Below are 19,139 nucleotides of genomic sequence, written 5' to 3'. Positions count from 1 at the left end.
ATAACCCATACATAACATATTAATATATAACACATTAATATCCCATATATAACATATTAATAACCCATACACAACATATTAATAACCCATATATAACACATTAATATCCCATATATAACATATTAATAACCCATACATAACATATTAATAACCCATACACAACATATTAATAACCCATACACAACATATTAATAACCCATACATAACATATTAATATATAACATATTAATAACCCATATATAACATATTAATAACCCATACATAACATATTAATAACCCATACATAACATATTAATATATAACACATTAATAACCCATATATAACATATTAATAACCCATACATAACATATTAATAACCCATACATAACATATTAATAACCCATACATAACATATTAATATATAACACATTAATATCCCATATATAACATATTAATAACCCATACACAACATATTAATAACCCATATATAACACATTAATATCCCATATATAACATATTAATAACCCATACATAACATATTAATAACCCATACATAACATATTAATAACCCATACACAACATATTAATAACCCATACATAACATATTAATATATAACATATTAATATATAACATATTAATAACCCATATATAACATATTAATAACCCATACATAACATATTAATAACCCATACATAACATATTAATAACCCATACATAACATATTAATATCCCATACATAACATATTAATATATAACACATTAATAACCCATATATAACATATTAATAACCCATATATAACATATTAATAACCCATATATAACATATTAATATCCCATACATAACATATTAATATCCCATACATAACATACGCACTGCGTCAATCTAAGTAACATATATATATTTAAATCACCATCAAAATACGTCAGTTGAAGCTAGAGAACTTTAAAAAATATATTTTTTTAGATAAAACTTGACTAAATATATTTACGTCATCAAATAATTGATTCACCTTAAGAGTAATATATTTGTAACCAATGTGTTAACGGAACCACTGTCTCCAGGTATCAGAACTGCTTGCTGTTCCACCGGTTCTGGTCGATAGACGACAAACAGATGCACACACAATACAGCGCCCTGAGGTCCATCGTAGTGACCAACTATGAGGAGACCGTCAAGATGCCAATCAACGAACCTGCTCCTGGCGTGAAGAAGTCGCAAATCCAGGTCTGTCCCCTGACCCTTTAACCTCTTTGTGTGTGTACTTGTGGGGGGGGGCACAAAACAAAGGAAATAAAGGTCAGAACGTGACCAACGAGAGGTTGAAAATGTCAGTGAAGACACTTGCCATCTGGTCAGCGCTCTGAGTACGGTTCATGGTAATCCGTCTGGGCATTGTGAATGTTAACCTGCTTAAACATCTTACTGACATTGGCTACGGAGAGCATGATCACACAGTCATCTGGAACAGCTGATGCTCTCCTGCATGGTTCAGTGTTGCTAGTATCGAAGCGAGCATAGAAGAGCATTTTGCTCATCTGGTAGGCTCGCGTCACTGGGCAGCTCGCGTCTGGGTTTCCCTCTGTAGTCTGTTATAGTTTTCAAGCCCTGCCACATCCGACGAGCGTCACAGCCGGTGTAGTAGGATTTGATCTTAGTCCTGTATTGCCGATTCGTCGGAGTGTTTTGCAGGATTTCTTATAAAATACCGGATTAATGTTCCACTCCTTCAAAGCAGCAGCTCTAGCCTTTAGCTCATGTTGCCTGTAATCCATGGCTTCTGGTTGGGATATGTACGTATTGTCACTGTGGCGACGACGTCGTCGATGCACTTATTGACAAAGCCGGTGACTGAGGTGGTAGACTCCTCAATGCCATCGGACGAATCCCGGAACATATTCCAGTCTGTGCTAGCGAAACAGTCTTGTAGCATTTCCGTATTGAGCATGTGACCGGTACTTCTTAATTTAGTTTTTACTTGTAAGCAGGAATCAGGAGGATAGAGTTATGGTCGGTTTTTCCAAATGGAGGGCAGGGGAGAGCTTTGTACGTGTCTCTGTGTGTGGAGTAAAGGTGGTCTAGAGTTTTTTCACCTCTAATTGCACAGATGCTGCTAGAAATAAGGTCAAACGGATTTCAGTTTTCCGGCATTCAAGTTACCGGCCACTAGGAGCGCCGCCTCTCGATGAGCATTTACTTGTTTTCTTGTTTACTTATGGCCCAATACAGCTCTTTGATTGAGGTCTTAATGCCATCATCGGTTTGTGATGGTAAATAGACCACTACGAAAAATATAGATGAAAACTCTCTTGGTAAATAGTGTGGTCTACAGCTTATCATGAGGTATTTTATCTAGCCGCCTGTGTTTATGTGTGTGTCAGTATTTTAACTTGATTGTGGCCTTATTTCAACAGGAGTATTGTGACTACAATGGAGGGCCTGGTGTCCAGCACATCGCCCTGAACACATCCGACATCATTCAAGCTGTAAGTCAATCATATATTTTCTGACAAAGAAATAAATACAACATTACAGTGCCTTCAGAAAGTATTCATACCCCTTGACTTATTCCACATATTGTTGATACAGCCTGAATTCAAAATGGATTAAATCGATTTTTCACCTCACTCATCTTCACACAATATATCATAATGACAAAGTGAAAACATTGTTTTAGACATTTTTTGCAAATTTGTTGATTATAAAATACAGAAATATCTAATTGACGTAAGTATTCACACCACTGTGTCAATACTTTGTAGAAGCACCTTTGGCAATGATTACAGCTGTGAGTCTTTCTGGTTAAATCTCTAAGAGCTTTCCACACCTGGATTGTGCAACATTTGCCCATTATTGTCTAAATTCCTCAAGCTCTGTCAAATTGATTGTTGATCATTGCTAGAGAACCATTTTTACATTTTCAAGTAGATTTAAGTCAAAACTCTAACTCGTGAATATTGACTATATTCTTGGTAAGCAACTCCAGTGTAGACTTGGCCTGGTGTTTTAGGTTATTGTCCTGCTGAAAGGTGAAACAATCTCCCAGAGTCTGGTGGAAAGCAGACTGAACCAGGTTTTCCTCTGGGATTTTGCCTGTGCTTAACTCCATTCTGTTTCTTTTTTTATCCTGAGAAACTCCCCAGTCCTTAATGATTACAATAATACTCATAACATGATGCAGCCACCACTTATAATTGAAAATATGGAGAATTGGATTTGCCCCAAACATAACACTTTGTATTCAGGAAAAAATGTGAATTGCTTTGCACACATTTGTTGCAGTATTATTTTAGTACCTTGTTGCAAAGGCACTAAAGTAAAGACACTATATTTTTTATTCTGTATAGGTTTCCTTCTTTTCAGTCTGTTAATTAGGTTAGTATTGTGGAGTAACTACAATGTTGTTGATCCATCCTCAGTTTTCTATCACAGCCATTAAACTCTGTAACTGTTTTTAAGTCACCATTGGTCGCATGGTGACATTCCTGAGCGGTTTCCTTCCTCTCAGGCAACTGAGTTAGGAAGGACACCTGTATCTTTGTAGAGACTGTGTGTATTGATACACCATACAAAGTGTAATTAATAAATTCACCATGCTCAAAGGGATATTCAATTCTTATTTGTTTATTTACCGATTAGGTACCCTTCTTTGTGAGGCATTAGAAATCCTCCCTGTGGTTGAATCTGTGTTTGAAATTCACTGCTCGAAATACATATATTGTATGTGTGGTGTACAGACATAGTCATTCAAAAAATCATGTCAAACACTATTGTTCCACACAGAGTGAGTCCATGGAATTTATTATGTGATTTTGTAAAAGCACATTTTTACTCCTGAACTTCTTTAGGTTTGCCTTAAAGGGGTTGAATTGACTCAAGACTTTTCAACTTCACATGTTTTATTAATTTGTAGGGTTAGGGTTAGGGTTAAAGCTAATTTTTATTCCTGAACTTCTTTAGGTTTGCCTTAACGGGGTTGAATACTTATTGACTCAAGACTTTTCAACTTCACACGTTTTATTAATTTGTAAACATTTTGGAAAAACATAATTCCACTACGACATTATGGATTATTAGGTACCCAACACTCTCAATGTAATCCATTTTAAATTCAGGCTGTAACACGATACTGAAAAAAGTCAAGGGGTGTGAATACGTTCTGAAAGGTACTGTATATCAGTTGAATATTTACAATCCATGCAGATTCATAGCTTTAAAACTTCTTCAGGATTGGTAGGTCCCCTGCGGGACGGTTAAGCTAACGTAGGCTAATGCGATTAGCATGAGGTTGTAAGTAAACAAGAACATTTCCCAGGACATAGACATATCTTATATGGGCAGAAAGCTTAAATTCTTGTTAGCTACTGTAAATTGGACAGTGCAGTTAGACTATTACAGTGAAAGAATACCATGCTATTGTTTGAGGAGAGTGCACAGTTTTGAACATGAAAAGTTATTAATAAAGAAATTAGGCACATTTGGGCAGTCTTGATACAAAATTTTGAACAGAAATGCAATGGTTCATTGGATAAGTCTTGAAACTATGCATGTACACTTCTAGTGGCCAACATTTAAATTGCACCTGGGCTGGAATAATACATTTCAAAGATGATGGTACAAAATTCCCAAAAAACAATAGTTTTTTCTTTGTATTATCTTTTACCAGATCTAATGTGTTTATTCTCCTACATTCCTTTCACATTTCCACAAACTTCAAAGTGTTTCCTTTCAAATGGTAACAAGAATATGCATATCCTTGCTTCAGGGCCTGAGTTAGGGCAGTCATTTTAGGCGAAAATTGAAAAAAAGTGCCCGATCCTTATGAGGTTTTAACGGAGACATTCTAAGTAAGCAAGCACAGGCAAGACTTGCCCTAAGACATAGCTGTATACTCCTCCTACTCCATGGCATACAGCTATGTCTCAGGGCAAAATGCAAGCCATTGGAAATACTGCATAACCATCAGCTTCATTCACCCCGTCTTCTTCTCTTGAGTTAAGCAAGTAGTGACAGGCTAAAGATCATCTACCCTGTCTTATAACAGATCGTGAACCTCCGAGCCCGGGGGATGGACTTCCTGGCAGCCCCTGATGCTTACTATGAGAGCCTGAGGGAGAACCTCAAGACATCCAAGATCAAGGTGAAGGAGGACCTCAAGAGGCTACAGGTATATAGAGCGTCATGTCTTTAATCACATACTGCGGGCTCTTTCTCAAGTCAACTTTCTTCGATTCCTCACATCCTCTCCTCTCGATCCGTTCTCAAAACGTATTGAAGGAAAAAGTCCTAGGTTCCTCCCCTCTGACCGCTTTAAGAAGCAAGGCACAAGGAATCGAGGACAGACAACTTGAGAGAGAGCCTGAGTGTAATTTAAATCAGAGCCGATACTTTAAGCTCAGTGTCCAAATGTCCTTATTCATTCTCTCTCTGTCTGTCTTGGCTGAGTCAAGGAACTGAAAATCTTAGTTGACTTCGATGACAAGGGCTACCTGCTCCAAATCTTCACCAAACCCGTGCAGGACCGACCAACCCTTTTTTTGGAAGTCATTCAGCGTCACAACCACTTTGTAAGTTTACCAGATACTAGGAGACCAGAAGTCAATTAGCTTTCCCTTTGATTATGAGGGATTCTCAAAAACATTTAAAAACCACGAATGCCAGATTCTCAGTCATTCAGCGTCACAACCACTTTGTAAGTTTACCAGATACTAGGAGACCAGAAGTCAATTAGCTTTCCCTCTGATTACGAGGCATTCTCAAATACATTTCATTTAAAAACCACAAATGCCAGATTCTCATAGTCAAAATATTATTTTTTGGTGAAATTAAAACTACCTATAAAAGTGGCCCAGTTTCACTTGTATACATATCTATTGCTATCTCTTTAGAGGGGGAGTGTTGTCCAATAGCCCCCATTTCTCCCTCTCCCAGCCCTTTATAGGGGGAGTGTTGTCCAATAGCCCCCATTTCTCCCTCTCCCAGCCCTTTATAGGGGGAGTGTTGTCCAATAGCCCCCATTTCTCCCTCTCCCAGCCCTTTATAGGGGGAGTGTTGTCCAATAGCCCCCATTTCTCCCTCTCCCAGCCCTTTATAGGGGAGTGTTGTCCAATAGCCCCCATTTCTCCCTCTCCCAGCCCTTTATAGGGGAGTGTTGTCCAATAGCCCCCATTTCTCCCTCTCCCAGCCCTTTATAGGGGAGTGTTGTCCAATAGCCCCCATTTCTCCCTCTCCCAGCCCTTTATAGGGGAGTGTTGTCCAATAGCCCCCATTTCTCCCTCTCCCAGCCCTTTATAGGGGAGTGTTGTCCAATAGCCCCCATTTCTCCCTCTCCCAGCCCTTTATAGGGGAGTGTTGTCCAATAGCCCCCATTTCTCCCTCTCCCAGCCCTTTATAGGGGAGTGTTGTCCAATAGCCCCCATTTCTCCCTCTCCCAGCCCTTTATAGGGGAGTGTTGTCCAATAGCCCCCATTTCTCCCTCTCCCAGCCCTTTATAGGGGGAGTGTTGCCCAATAGCCCCCATTTCTCTCTCTCCCAGCCCTTTATAGGGGGAGTGTTGTCCAATAGCCCCCATTTCTCCCTCTCCCAGCCCTTTATAGGGGAGTGTTGTCCAATAGCCCCCATTTCTCCCTCTCCCAGCCCTTTATAGGGGAGTGTTGTCCAATAGCCCCTATTTCTCCCTCTCCCAGCCCTTTATAGGGGGAGTGTTGTCCAATAGCCCCCATTTCTCCCTCTCCCAGCCCTTTATAGGGGGAGTGTTGTCCAATAGCCCCTATTTCTCCCTCTCCCAGCCCTTTATAGGGGGAGTGTTGTCCAATAGCCCCCATTTCTCCCTCTCCCAGCCCTTTATAGGGGGAGTGTTGTCCAATAGCCCCTATTTCTCCCTCTCCCAGCCCTTTATAGGGGGAGTGTTGTCCAATAGCCCCTATTTCTCTCTCTCCCAGCCCTTTATAGGGGGAGTGTTGCCCAATAGCCCCCATTTCTCCCTCTCCCAGCCCTTTATAGGTGGAGTGTAGTCCAATAGCCCCCATTTCTCTCTCTCCCAGCCCTTTATAGGGGGAGTGTTGTCCAATAGCCCCCATTTCTCCCTCTCCCAGCCCTTTATAGGGGGAGTGTTGTCCAATAGCCCCCATTTCTCCCTCTCCCACACACAGCCCTTTATAGGGGGAGTGTTGTCCAATAGCCCCCATTTCTCCTCTCCCAGCCCTTTATAGGGGGAGTGTTGTCCAATAGCCCCCATTTCTCTCTCTCCCAGCCCTTTATAGGGGAGTGTTGTCCAATAGCCCCCATTTCTCTCTCTCCCAGCCCTTTATAGGGGGAGTGTTGTCCAATAGCCCCCATTTCTCTCTCTCCCAGCCCTTTATAGGGGGAGTGTTGTCCAATAGCCCCCATTTCTCCCTCTCCCAGCCCTTTATAGGGGGAGTGTTGTCCAATAGCCCCCATTTCTCCCTCTCCCAGCCCTTTATAGGGGGAGTGTTGTCCAATAGCCCCCATTTCTCCCTCTCCCACACACAGCCCTTTATAGGGGGAGTGTTGTCCAATAGCCCCCATTTCTCTCTCTCCCAGCCCTTTATAGGGGGAGTGTTGTCCAATAGCCCCCATTTCTCCCTCTCCCAGCCCTTTATAGGGGGAGTGTTGTCCAATAGCCCCCATTTCTCCCTCTCCCAGCCCTTTATAGGGGGAGTGTTGTCCAATAGCCCCCATTTCTCTCTCTCCCAGCCCTTTATAGGGGGAGTGTTGTCCAATAGCCCCTATTTCTCCCTCTCCCGGCCCTTTATAGGGGGAGTGTAGTCCAATAGCCCCCATTTCTCCTCTCCCAGCCCTTTATAGGGGGAGTGTTGTCCAATAGCCCCCATTTCTCTCTCTCCCAGCCCTTTATAGGGGGAGTGTTGCCCAATAGCTCCCATTTCTTTCTCTCTCTCTCTCCCTCCCTCCATCTCTCTCTCTCTCTCTCTCTCTCTCTCTCCTCTCTCTCTCTCTCTCTCTCTCTCTCTCTCTCTCCCTCCCTCTCTCTCCCCCTCCCTCCCTCTCTCTCTCTCTCTCTCTCTCTCTCTCTCTCTCTCTCTCTCTCTCTCTCTCTCTCTCTGTCTCTGTCTCTGTCTCTGTCTCTCTCTTTCTCTCTCACACATACACAAAGTCCCCACCCTTGTATAAAACCGGTGTGTTCGCTCGCGCGTGTTAACACCTGTTTACCGGCTGCCACCCAGAGACAGAGTCATAAACGATAAGAAAATCTATCACAGGTGCAGATTAAAGACCGACTGTAGCAGAGAGACCTGGAACTGAGGTAGAGTTGTGGATTGGGTTTCACCCTGTTCGTTTGGGTTTCTAACCAAGTGGGGCGGCAGGGTAGCCTAGTGGTTAGAGCGTTGGACTAGTAACCGAAAGGTTGCAAGTTCAAACCCCCCGAGCTGACAATGTACAAATCTGTCGTTCTGCCCATGAACAGGCCAGTTATCCCACTAGGCTGTCATTGAAAATAAGAATTGGTTCTTAACTGACTCGCCTTCTTAAATACAGGTAAAAAAAAAATATATATTTTATAAAGTCCCTGCTCAATACCTGTTAGAACAGGCTCCATCAGTCACACGTTTCACAGTCTAGTGATGTGCAGAGGTTATGCCTGAAACTCAACATGTAGGTACACCACACCAAAGGAACCGTGGGAGAAACCGCCAACATGTTTCTCTTTACCGTCTTGATCTTTTTTTTATTACGCTTTCAAATATTTACATGATTTTACTTGGAGCTCATTTAAATGAAAGTGTCCTGGGGCGAGCTGGCGTTCGAACATACCACTCTGGGGCAGTGTTTAAGTCAGTAGCCACGGTCTCAGGAAGTCAACACCAAAGACGCCATAGACCTTCTCCTTGACGATAACCAAAAAGCTGTCAGTGATTTCATACTTTCAGCCGTTACAAATGACACGGAACTCTGATTGAGGGTAGCCTAGTGGTTAGAGTGTAGGGGCGGTAGGTAGCCTAGTGGTTAGAGTGTAGGGGCGGTAGGTAGCTTAGTGGTTAGAGTGTAGGGGGGGGCAAGTAGTCTAGTGGTTAGAGTGTAGGGGTGGTAGGTAGCCTAGTGGTTAGAGTGTAGGGGGGGAATGTAGCCTATTGGTTAGAGTGTAGGGGCGGCAGGGTAGCCTAGTGGTTAGAGTGTAGGGGAGGTAGGTAGCCTAGTGGTTAGAGTGTAGGGGCGGCAGGGTAGCCTAGTGGTTAGAGTGTAGGGACGGTAGGTAGTCTAGTGGTTAGAGTGTAGGGGAGGTAGGTAGCCTAGTGGTTAGAGTGTAGAGGCGGCAGGTAGCCTAGTGGTTAGAGTGTAGGGGCGGCAGGGTAGCCTAGTGGTTAGAGTGTAGGGACGGTAGGTAGTCTAGTGGTTAGAGTGTAGGGGCGGCAGGGTAGCCTAGTGGTTAGAGTGTAGGGACGGTAGGTAGTCTAGTGGTTAGAGTGTAGGGGCGGTAGGTAGCCTATTGGTTAGAGTGTAGGGGTGGTAGGTAGCCTAGTGGTTAGAGTGTAGGGGCGGCAGGGTAGCCTAGTGGTTAGAGTGTAGGGGAGGTAGGTAGCCTAGTGGTTAGAGTGTAGGGGGGGCAGGTAGCCTAGTGGTTAGAGTGTAGAGGAGGTAGGTAACCTAGTGGTTAGAGTGTAGAGGAGGTAGGTAGCCTAGTGGTTAGAGTGTAGAGGAGGTAGGTAGCCTAGTGGTTAGAGTGTAGGGGCGGCAGGGTAGCCTAGTGGTTAGAGTGTAGGGACGGTAGGTAGTCTAGTGGTTAGAGTGTAGGGGCGGTAGGTAGCCTATTGGTTAGAGTGTAGGGGTGGTAGGTAGCCTAGTGGTTAGAGTGTAGGGGCGGCAGGGTAGCCTAGTGGTTAGAGTGTAGGGGAGGTAGGTAGCCTAGTGGTTAGAGTGTAGGGGGCAGGTAGCCTAGTGGTTAGAGTGTAGAGGAGGTAGGTAACCTAGTGGTTAGAGTGTAGAGGAGGTAGGTAGCCTAGTGGTTAGAGTGTAGGGGTGGCAGGGTAGCCTAGTGGTTAGAGTGTAGGGACGGTAGGTAGTCTAGTGGTTAGAGTGTAGGGGCGGTAGGTAGCCTATTGGTTAGAGTGTAGGGGTGGTAGGTAGCCTAGTGGTTAGAGTGTAGAGGAGGTAGGTAGCCTAGTGGTTAGAGTGTAGGGGGGGGCAGCTAGCCTAGTGGTTAGAGTGTAGGGGTGGTAGGTAGCCTAGTGGTTAGAGTGTAGGGGTGGTAGGTAGCCTAGTGGTTAGAGTGTAGGGGTTGTAGGTAGCCTAGTGGTTAGAGTGTAGGGGTGGTAGGTAGCCTAGTGGTTAGAGTGTAGGGGTGGTAGGTAGCCTAGTGGTTAGAGTGTAGGGGCGGTAGGTAGTCTAGTGGTTAGAGTGTAGAGGAGGTAGGCAGCCTAGTGGTTACAGTGTAGAGGAGGTAGGTAGCCTAGTGGTTACAGTGTAGAGGAGGTAGGTAGCCTAGTGGTTAGAGTGTAGAGGAGGCAGGTAGTCTAGTGGTTAGAGTGTAGAGGAGGCAGGTAGCCTAGTGGTTAGAGTGTAGAGGAGGCAGATAGCCTAGTGGTTAGAGTGTAGAGGAGGCAGGTAGCCTAGTGGTTAGAGTGTAGAGGAGGCAGGTAGTCTAGTGGTTAGAGTGTAGAGGAGGCAGGTAGTCTAGTGGTTAGAGTGTAGAGGAGGTAGGTAGCCTAGTGGTTAGAGTGTAGAGGAGGTAGGTAGCCTAGTGGTTAGAGTGTAGAGGAGGTAGGTAGCCTAGTGGTTAGAGTGTAGAGGAGGTAGGTAGCCTAGTGGTTAGAGTGTAGAGGAGGTAGGTAGCCTAGTGGTTAGAGTGTAGGGGTGGTAGGCAGCCTAGTGGTTAGAGTGTAGAGGAGGTAGGTAGCCTAGTGGTTAGAGTGTAGGGGTGGTAGGCAGCCTAGTGGTTAGAGTGTAGGGGTGGTAGGCAGCCTAGTGGTTAGAGTGTAGGGGCGGCAGGTAGCCTAGTGGTTAGAGTGTAGGGGTGGTAGGCAGCCTAGTGGTTAGAGTGTAGGGGTGGTAGGTAGTCTAGTGGTTAGAGTGTAGGGGTGGTAGGTAGCCTAGTGGTTAGAGTGTAGAGGAGGTAGGTAGCCTAGTGGTTAGAGTGTAGAGGAGGTAGGTAGCCTAGTGGTTAGAGTGTAGGGGTGGTAGGGTAGCCTAGTGGTTAGAGTGTAGGGGTGGTAGGCAGCCTAGTGGTTAGAGTGTAGGGGTGGTAGGCAGCCTAGTGGTTAGAGTGTAGGGGTGGTAGGCAGCCTAGTGGTTAGAGTGTAGGGGTGGTAGGCAGCCTAGTGGTTAGAGTGTAGGGGTGGTAGGTAGCCTAGTGGTTAGAGTGTAGGGGTGGTAGGCAGCCTAGTGGTTAGAGTGTAGGGGTGGTAGGCAGCCTAGTGGTTAGAGTGTAGGGGTGGTAGGCAGCCTAGTGGTTAGAGTGTAGGGGTGGTAGGTAGTCTAGTGGTTAGAGTGTAGGGGTGGTAACTTCAAGTCTCTGGTAGCCTAGTGGTTAGAGTGTAGAGGAGGTAGGTAGCCTAGTGGTTAGAGTGTAGAGGAGGTAGGTAGCCTAGTGGTTAGAGTGTAGAGGAGGTAGGTAGCCTAGTGGTTAGAGTGTAGAGGAGGTAGGTAGCCTAGTGGTTAGAGTGTAGAGGAGGTAGGTAGCCTAGTGGTTAGAGTGTAGAGGAGGTAGGTAGCCTAGTGGTTAGAGTGTAGAGGAGGTAGGTAGCCTAGTGGTTAGAGTGTAGAGGAGGTAGGTAGCCTAGTGGTTAGAGTGTAGAGGAGGTAGGTAGCCTAGTGGTTAGAGTGTAGAGGAGGTAGGTAGCCTAGTGGTTAGAGTGTAGAGGAGGTAGGTAGCCTAGTGGTTAGAGTGTAGAGGAGGTAGGTAGCCTAGTGGTTAGAGTGTAGAGGAGGTAGGTAGCCTAGTGGTTAGAGTGTAGGGGTGGTAGGTAGCCTAGTGGTTAGAGTGTAGGGGTGGTAGGTAGCCTAGTGGTTAGAGTGTAGGGGTGGTAGGTAGCCTAGTGGTTAGAGTGTAGAGGAGGTAGGTAGCCTAGTGGTTAGAGTGTAGAGGAGGTAGGTAGCCTAGTGGTTAGAGTGTAGAGGAGTTAGGTAGCCTAGTGGTTAGAGTGTAGAGGAGGTAGGTAGCCTAGTGGTTAGAGTGTAGGGGTGGTAGATAGCCTAGTGGTTAGAGTGTAGGGGTGGTAGGTAGCCTAGTGGTTAGAGTGTAGGGGTGGTAGGTAGCCTAGTGGTTAGAGTGTAGGGGAGGTAGGTAGCCTATTGGTTAGAGTGTAGGGGTGGTAGGTAGCCTAGTGGTTAGAGTGTAGGGGAGGTAGGTAGCCTATTGGTTAGAGTGTAGAGGAGGTAGGTAGCCTATTGGTTAGAGTGTAGAGGAGGTAGGTAGCCTATTGGTTAGAGTGTAGAGGAGGTAGGTAGCCTAGTGGTTAGAAAATTGAACTGATGATTTAACAGATCTTTAATAAATACATTTCATCGATTGACCCCTGTGTGTGTGTGTGTGTGTGTGTGTGTGTGTGTGTGTGTGTGTGTGTGTGTGTGTGTGTGTGTGTGTGTGTGTGTGTGTGTGTGTGTGTGTGTGTGTGTGTGTGTGTGTGTGTGTGTGTGTGTGTGTGTGTGTGTGTGTGTGTGTGTGTGTCCCACCACAGGGCTTCGGGGCAGGAAACTTCAAGTCTCTGTTCGAGGCCATTGAGAAGGACCAGGATGCTAGGGGCAACCTCACCGTTTACAACTAATATCACACCACCATTGTACGGCCACACCAACAAAGCCAAGTTCAATAAGTTGTACTGAATGTCCGATGTTGTAGGGCTTTGCTTAAAGAGATTTAGAACAGAGATGTAGCACCTATTTTGATAAATGTATGGGACAAGTTGTTGAAAGCAATCTGTGAAATGTCTCTATTCTACGATCACTGCGATTAAATGCCTCAGCTTTCCACCTTTTATCTTTTGTAAGTTAAATGGCAGAATATATATATATATATAACCACACAATGATAATTCTGATACATATCTCGCCAGAGAACCACACAATGATAATTCTGATATATATCTCGCCAGCGGACCACACAATGATAATTCTGATATATATCTCGCCAGCGAACCACACAATGATAATTCTGATATATATCTCGCCAGCAGACCACACAATGATAATTCTGATATATATCTCGCCAGAGAACCACACAATGATAATTCTGATATCTCGCCAGAGAACCACACAATGATAATTCTGATATATATCTCGCCAGACAACCACACAATGATAATTCTGATATATATCTCGCCAGAGAACCACACAATGATAATTCTGATATATATCTCGCCAGAGAACCACACAATGATAATTCTGATATATATCTCAGAGAACCACACAATGATAATTCTGATATATATCTCGCCAGCGAACCACACAATGATAATTCTGATATATATCTCGCCAGCGAACCACAATGATAATTCTGATATATATCTCGCCAGAGAACCACACAATGATAATTCTGATATATATCTCGCCAGCGAACCACACAATGATAATTCTGATATATATCTCGCCAGAGAACCACACAATGATAATTCTGATATATATCTCGCCAGAGAACCACACAATGATAATTCTGATATATATCTCGCCAGAGAACCACACAATGATAATTCTGATATATATCTCGCCAGAGAACCACACAATGATAATTCTGATATATATCTTGCCAGCGAACCACACAATGATAATTCTGATACATGTCTGAAATGTAGATGAATTGAATGATGTTTTATGGGATTTGTCAGATAAATGCAACAACGACAAAAAAACAGGTATTTTTTTTTAACATACAATTTAAACCATATTCAGCACCAGAGGTTTTTACTTCAAAATAATTTATTTGCATATAATTGGAATGAAGCCAGGTGATGGCACATAGTTTCATATAGATATTGTTTCTATACAGAAAACATGTAGTATTTTTCAAAACCTGGACCAAAAAAAAAATAAAATAAAATGGATAAATATATTATTGACATATCACCATATTGAAATGTTCTATTATATATAAAATACAACACTTTATTTCATTTATGTTTTTGTCTTTCTCTTTTTGTACACAAAGTATCCAGAAATATACTGACAGATCCCGTTTCCAAGGCCATTTCAGCACAGTATGCATTCGAAAAAACAATCATCAAAAACAGAAAAGGACACAGAGAAAAGGATAATAAAATCACCCAACCAAAATGTTTCAGGGATGTTTCATAGATTTTGAAGTGTTATATTTCATTGTACTGGTCATCGCCGTAGTTATATTGTTCTGATTACTTTTCCGTTGAGTTTCAGCAAAAGTGTTGGTTGGTTGTGAGTTAGTCATTTTCAGCTCAGGCTGTAGCCTGGAATGCAGAACATTTTTTACAATGTTTGTTTTTGAAGGGAAACATTTGTGGGTGCAGTGTTCAGTCTGGTTTAGCCAGGCTATAGGGGACTGTTCAGTCTGGTTTAACCAGGCTATAGGGGACTGTTCAGTCTGGTTTAGCCAGGCTATAGGGGACTGTTCAGTCTGGTTTAGCCAGGCTATAGGAGACTGTTCAGTCTGGTTTAGCCAGGCTATAGGGGACTGTTCAGTCTGGTTTAACCAGGCTATAGGGGACTGGCTATAGGGGACTGTTCAGTCTGGTTTAACCAGGCTATAGGGGACTGTTCAGTCTGGTTTAACCAGGCTATAGGGGACTGTTCAGTCTAGTTTAACCAGGCTATAGGGGACTGTTCAGTCTAGTTTAACCAGGCTATAGGGGACTGTTCAGTCTGGTTTAACCAGGCTATAGGGGACTGTTCAGTCTGGTTTAACCAGGCTATAGGGGACTGGCTATAGGGGACTGTTCAGTCTGGTTTAACCAGGCTATAGGGGACTGTTCAGTCTGGTTTAGCCAGGCTATAGGGGACTGGCTATAGGGGACTGTTCAGTCTGGTTTAGCCAGGCTATAGGGGACTGTTCAGTCTGGTTTAACCAGGCTATAGGGGACTGTTCAGTCTGGTTTAGCCAGGCTATAGGGGACTGTTCAGTCTGGTTTAACCAGGCTATAGGGGACTGTTCAGTCTGGTGTAACCAGGCTATAGGGGACTGTTCAGTCTAGTTTAACCAGGCTATAGGGGACTGTTCAGTCTGGTTTAACCAGGCTATATGGGACTGGCTATAGGGGACTGTTCAGTCTAGTTTAACCAGGCTATAGGGGACTGTTCAGTCTGGTTTAACCAGGCTATAGGGGACTGTTCAGTCTGGTTTAACCAGGCTATAGGGGACTGTTCAGTCTGGTTTAACCAGGCTATAGGGGACTGTTCAGTCTGGTTTAACCAGGCTATAGGGGACTGTTCAGTCTGGTTTAACCAGGCTATAGGGGACTGGCTATAGGGGACTGTTCAGTCTGGTTTAACCAGGCTATAGGGGACTGTTCAGTCTGGTTTAACCAGGCTATAGGGGACTGGCTATAGGGGACTGTTCAGTCTGGTTTAGCCAGGCTATAGGGGACTGTTCAGTCTGGTTTAACCAGGCTATAGGGGACTGTTCAGTCTGGTTTAGCCAGGGTATAGGGGACTGTTCAGTCTGGTTTAACCAGGCTATAGGGGACTGTTCAGTCTGGTGTAACCAGGCTATAGGGGACTGTTCAGTCTAGTTTAACCAGGCTATAGGGGACTGTTCAGTCTGGTTTAACCAGGCTATAGGGGACTGGCTATAGGGGACTGTTCAGTCTAGTTTAACCAGGCTATAGGGGACTGTTCAGTCTGGTTTAACCAGGCTATAGGGGACTGTTCAGTCTAGTTTAACCAGGCTATAGGGGACTGTTCAGTCTGGTTTAACCAGGCTATAGGGGACTGTTCAGTCTAGTTTAACCAGGCTATAGGGGACTGTTCAGTCTGGTTTAACCAGGCTATAGGGGACTGTTCAGTCTGGTTTAACCAGGCTATAGGGGACTGTTCAGTCTAGTTTAACCAGGCTATAGGGGACTGTTCAGTCTGGTTTAACCAGGCTATAGGGGACTGTTCAGTCTGGTTTAACCAGGCTATAGGGAACTGTTCAGTCTGGTTTAACCAGGCTATAGGGGACTGTTCAGTCTGGTTTAACCAGGCTATAGGGGACTGTTCAGTCTAGTTTAACCAGGCTATAGGGGACTGTTCAGTCTGGTTTAACCAGGCTATAGGGGACTGTTCAGTCTGGTTTAACCAGGCTATAGGGGACTGTTCAGTATGGTTTAACCAGGCTAAAGTATTAGCGTGAGACGCTGTCTCCAAAAACACATTAGAAAACGAGGTATCGGTAAATACGGGGCTGTAATCTATAGATTGTCCATGATTGTTGACTGCATACGATTCCACCATGTTCTTGTAAAGCAAAACCTAGTGAATTGGGTTTAGATTGACGCAGGAGGAACAGAAGGCATCCAATTTGTAAGTCGCTCTGGATAAGAGCGTCTGCTAAATGACTTAAATGTAATGTAAATGAATAACGCAAGCTTAATGTATTAGGTTATTTGATGATCTAAGGAATAAACTTCAACCGATCCACAGGAGGTAGTGAATGAAGAGAACTGACTTCATAAAGGCACAACTGAAGTAAATGGAATAGATGGACTCATCTCATAACTGGTTCAGAGTATTACTACCGTCGATCAGCCACATGACATTTTAAAGGTTGTTGTTTTTGTAAGTGCTTCCAACTATTTAGAAAATACTCTGTGGATCAATGGGTTTATTCAATTCAATGTTTACCTCGGACACAATACAGTCTCCTTGCACATGTCCACTGAGCCTCCATGTATTCAAATACAGTAAGAACTCAAATATATTGGAGGATATATACAGTACCAGTCAAAAGTTTGGACACACCTACTCATTCAAGGGTTTTTCGTTTTTTATTTATTACTGTTTTCCACATTGTAGAATAATAGTGAAGACATCAAAACTATTAAATAACACACATATAGTCATGTAGTATTCCAAAAAGTGTTAAACAAATCAAAATATATTTTATATTCTTCAAAGTAGCCACCCTTTGCCTTGATGATAGCTTTGCACACTCTTGGCATTCTCTCAACCAGCTTCACCTGGAATGCTTTTCCAACAGTCTTGAAGAAGTTCCCTCATATGCTGAGCACTTGTTGGCTGCTTTTCCTTCACTCTGCGGCGATCCAACTCTTCCCAAACAATCTCAATTAGGTTGAGGTTGGGTGATTGTGGAGGTCAGGTCATCTGATGCAGCACTCCATCACTCTCCTTGGTCAAATAGCCCTTACACAGCCTGGAGGTGTGTTTAGGGTCATTTTCCTGTTTAAAAACAAATGATAGTCCCACTAAGCGCAAACCAGATGGGATGGGTATCGCTGCAGAATGCTGTGGTAGCCATGCTGGTTAAGTGTGCCTTCAATTCTAAATAAATCACTGACAGTGTCACCAGCAAAGCACCATCACACCTCCACCTCCATGCTTCACGTTGGGAACCACACATGCGGAGATCATCTGTTCACCTACTCTGGGTCTCACAAAGACACTGCGGTTGGAACCAGAAATCTCAAATTTGGGCCAAGCAGTTCCACCGGTCTAATGTCCATTGCTTGTGTTTCTTGGCCCGAGCATGAAAAAAAATATCCCAATACCCCAGGGCAGGGATTGGGGACACTGCCCTGTGTAGGGTGCCGTCTTTCAGATGGGACGTTAAACGGGTGTCCTGACTCTCTGAGGTTATTAAAGATCCCATGGCACTTATCGTAAGAGTAGGGGTGTTAACCCCGGTGTCCTGGCTAAATTCCCAATCTGGCCCTCAAACCATCACGGTCACCTAATAATCCCCAGTTTACAATTGGCTCATTCATCCCCCTCCTCTCCCCTGTAACTATTCCCCAGGTCGTTGCTGCAAATGAGAACGTGTTCTCAGTCAACTTACCTGGTAAAATAATGGATAAAAAAATACAAAAATAAATGTCTCTTCTTCTCATTGGTGTCCTTTAGTAGTGGTTTCTTTGCAGCAATTTGACGATGAAGGCCTGATTCACGCAGGCTCCTATGAACAGTTTATGTTATGAGATGTGTCTGTTACTTCAACACTGTATTTGACAAATGAACTACTTGAAATATGTATTTGGGCTGCAATTTCTGAGGCAGGTATCTCTACTGAACTTATCCTCTGCAGCAGAGGTAACTCTGGGTCTCCCTTTCCTGTGGCGGTCCTCATGAGAGACAGGTATCTCTACTGAACTTATCCTCTGCAGCAGAGGTAACTCTGGGTCTCCCTTTCCTGTGGCGGTCCTCATGAGAGACAGGTATCTCTACTGAACTTATCCTCTGCAGCAGAGGTAACTCTGGGTCTCCCTTTCCTGTGGCGGTCCTCATGAGAGACAGGTATCTCTACTGAACTTATCCTCTGCAGCAGAGGTAACTCTGGGTCTCCCTTTCCTGTGGCAGTCCTCATGAGAGACAGGTATCTCTACTGAACTTATCCTCTGCAGCAGAGGTAACTCTGGGTCTCCCTTTCCTGTGGCGGTCCTCATGAGAGACAGGTATCTCTACTGAACTTATCCTCTGCAGCAGAGGTAACTCTGGGTCTCCCTTTCCTGTAGCGGTCCTCATGAGAGACAGGTATCTCTACTGAACTTATCCTCTGCAGCAGAGGTAACTCTGGGTCTCCCTTTCCTGTGGCAGTCCTCATGAGAGCTAGTTTCATCATAGCTCTTAATGGTTTTTGCAACTGCACTTGAAGAAACTTTCAAAGTTCTTAAAATATTCTGTATTGACTGACCTTCACGTCTTAAAGTAATGATGGACTGTCGTTTCTCTTTGCTTATTTGAGCTGTTCTTGCCATAATATGGACTTGGTCTTTTACCAAATATGGCTATCTTTTGTATACCACCCCTACCTAGTCACAACACATCTGATTGGCTCAAGCGAATTAAGAAGGAAATACATTCCACAAATTAACTTTTAACAAGGCACACCTGTTAATTTAAATTCATTCCAGGTGACTACCTCATGAAGCTGGTTGAGAGAATGCCAAGTGTGTGCAAAGCTGTCATCAAGGCAAAGGGTGGCTACTTTGAAGAATCTCAAATCTCAAATATATTTTGATTTGTTTGACACTTTTTTGGTTACTACATGATTCCATATGTGTTATTTA

General features: G+C 44.0%; 1 protein-coding gene across 1 annotated transcript in view; it reads left to right on the top strand.

Annotated features, from left to right (window-relative positions):
• Window positions 1-12,922, top strand: part of hpda (4-hydroxyphenylpyruvate dioxygenase a) — a 32,855-nt gene extending 19,933 nt beyond the window's left edge. The window contains exons 10-14 of the mRNA XM_046329872.1: window positions 1,044-1,206; window positions 2,394-2,465; window positions 5,024-5,146; window positions 5,430-5,546; window positions 12,633-12,922. Coding sequence (XP_046185828.1) covers window positions 1,044-1,206; window positions 2,394-2,465; window positions 5,024-5,146; window positions 5,430-5,546; window positions 12,633-12,719 — 562 coding nt within the window. The 3' untranslated portion in view covers window positions 12,720-12,922. The remainder of the gene's footprint in view (window positions 1-1,043; window positions 1,207-2,393; window positions 2,466-5,023; window positions 5,147-5,429; window positions 5,547-12,632) is intronic.
• Window positions 12,923-19,139: the final 6,217 nt, after the last annotated feature.

This window comes from Oncorhynchus gorbuscha, linkage group LG02 (assembly GCF_021184085.1).
Source record: "Oncorhynchus gorbuscha isolate QuinsamMale2020 ecotype Even-year linkage group LG02, OgorEven_v1.0, whole genome shotgun sequence".
Taxonomy (NCBI): Eukaryota; Metazoa; Chordata; class Actinopteri; order Salmoniformes; family Salmonidae; genus Oncorhynchus; species Oncorhynchus gorbuscha.
This window is presented reverse-complemented; position numbering and strand designations above follow the sequence as displayed.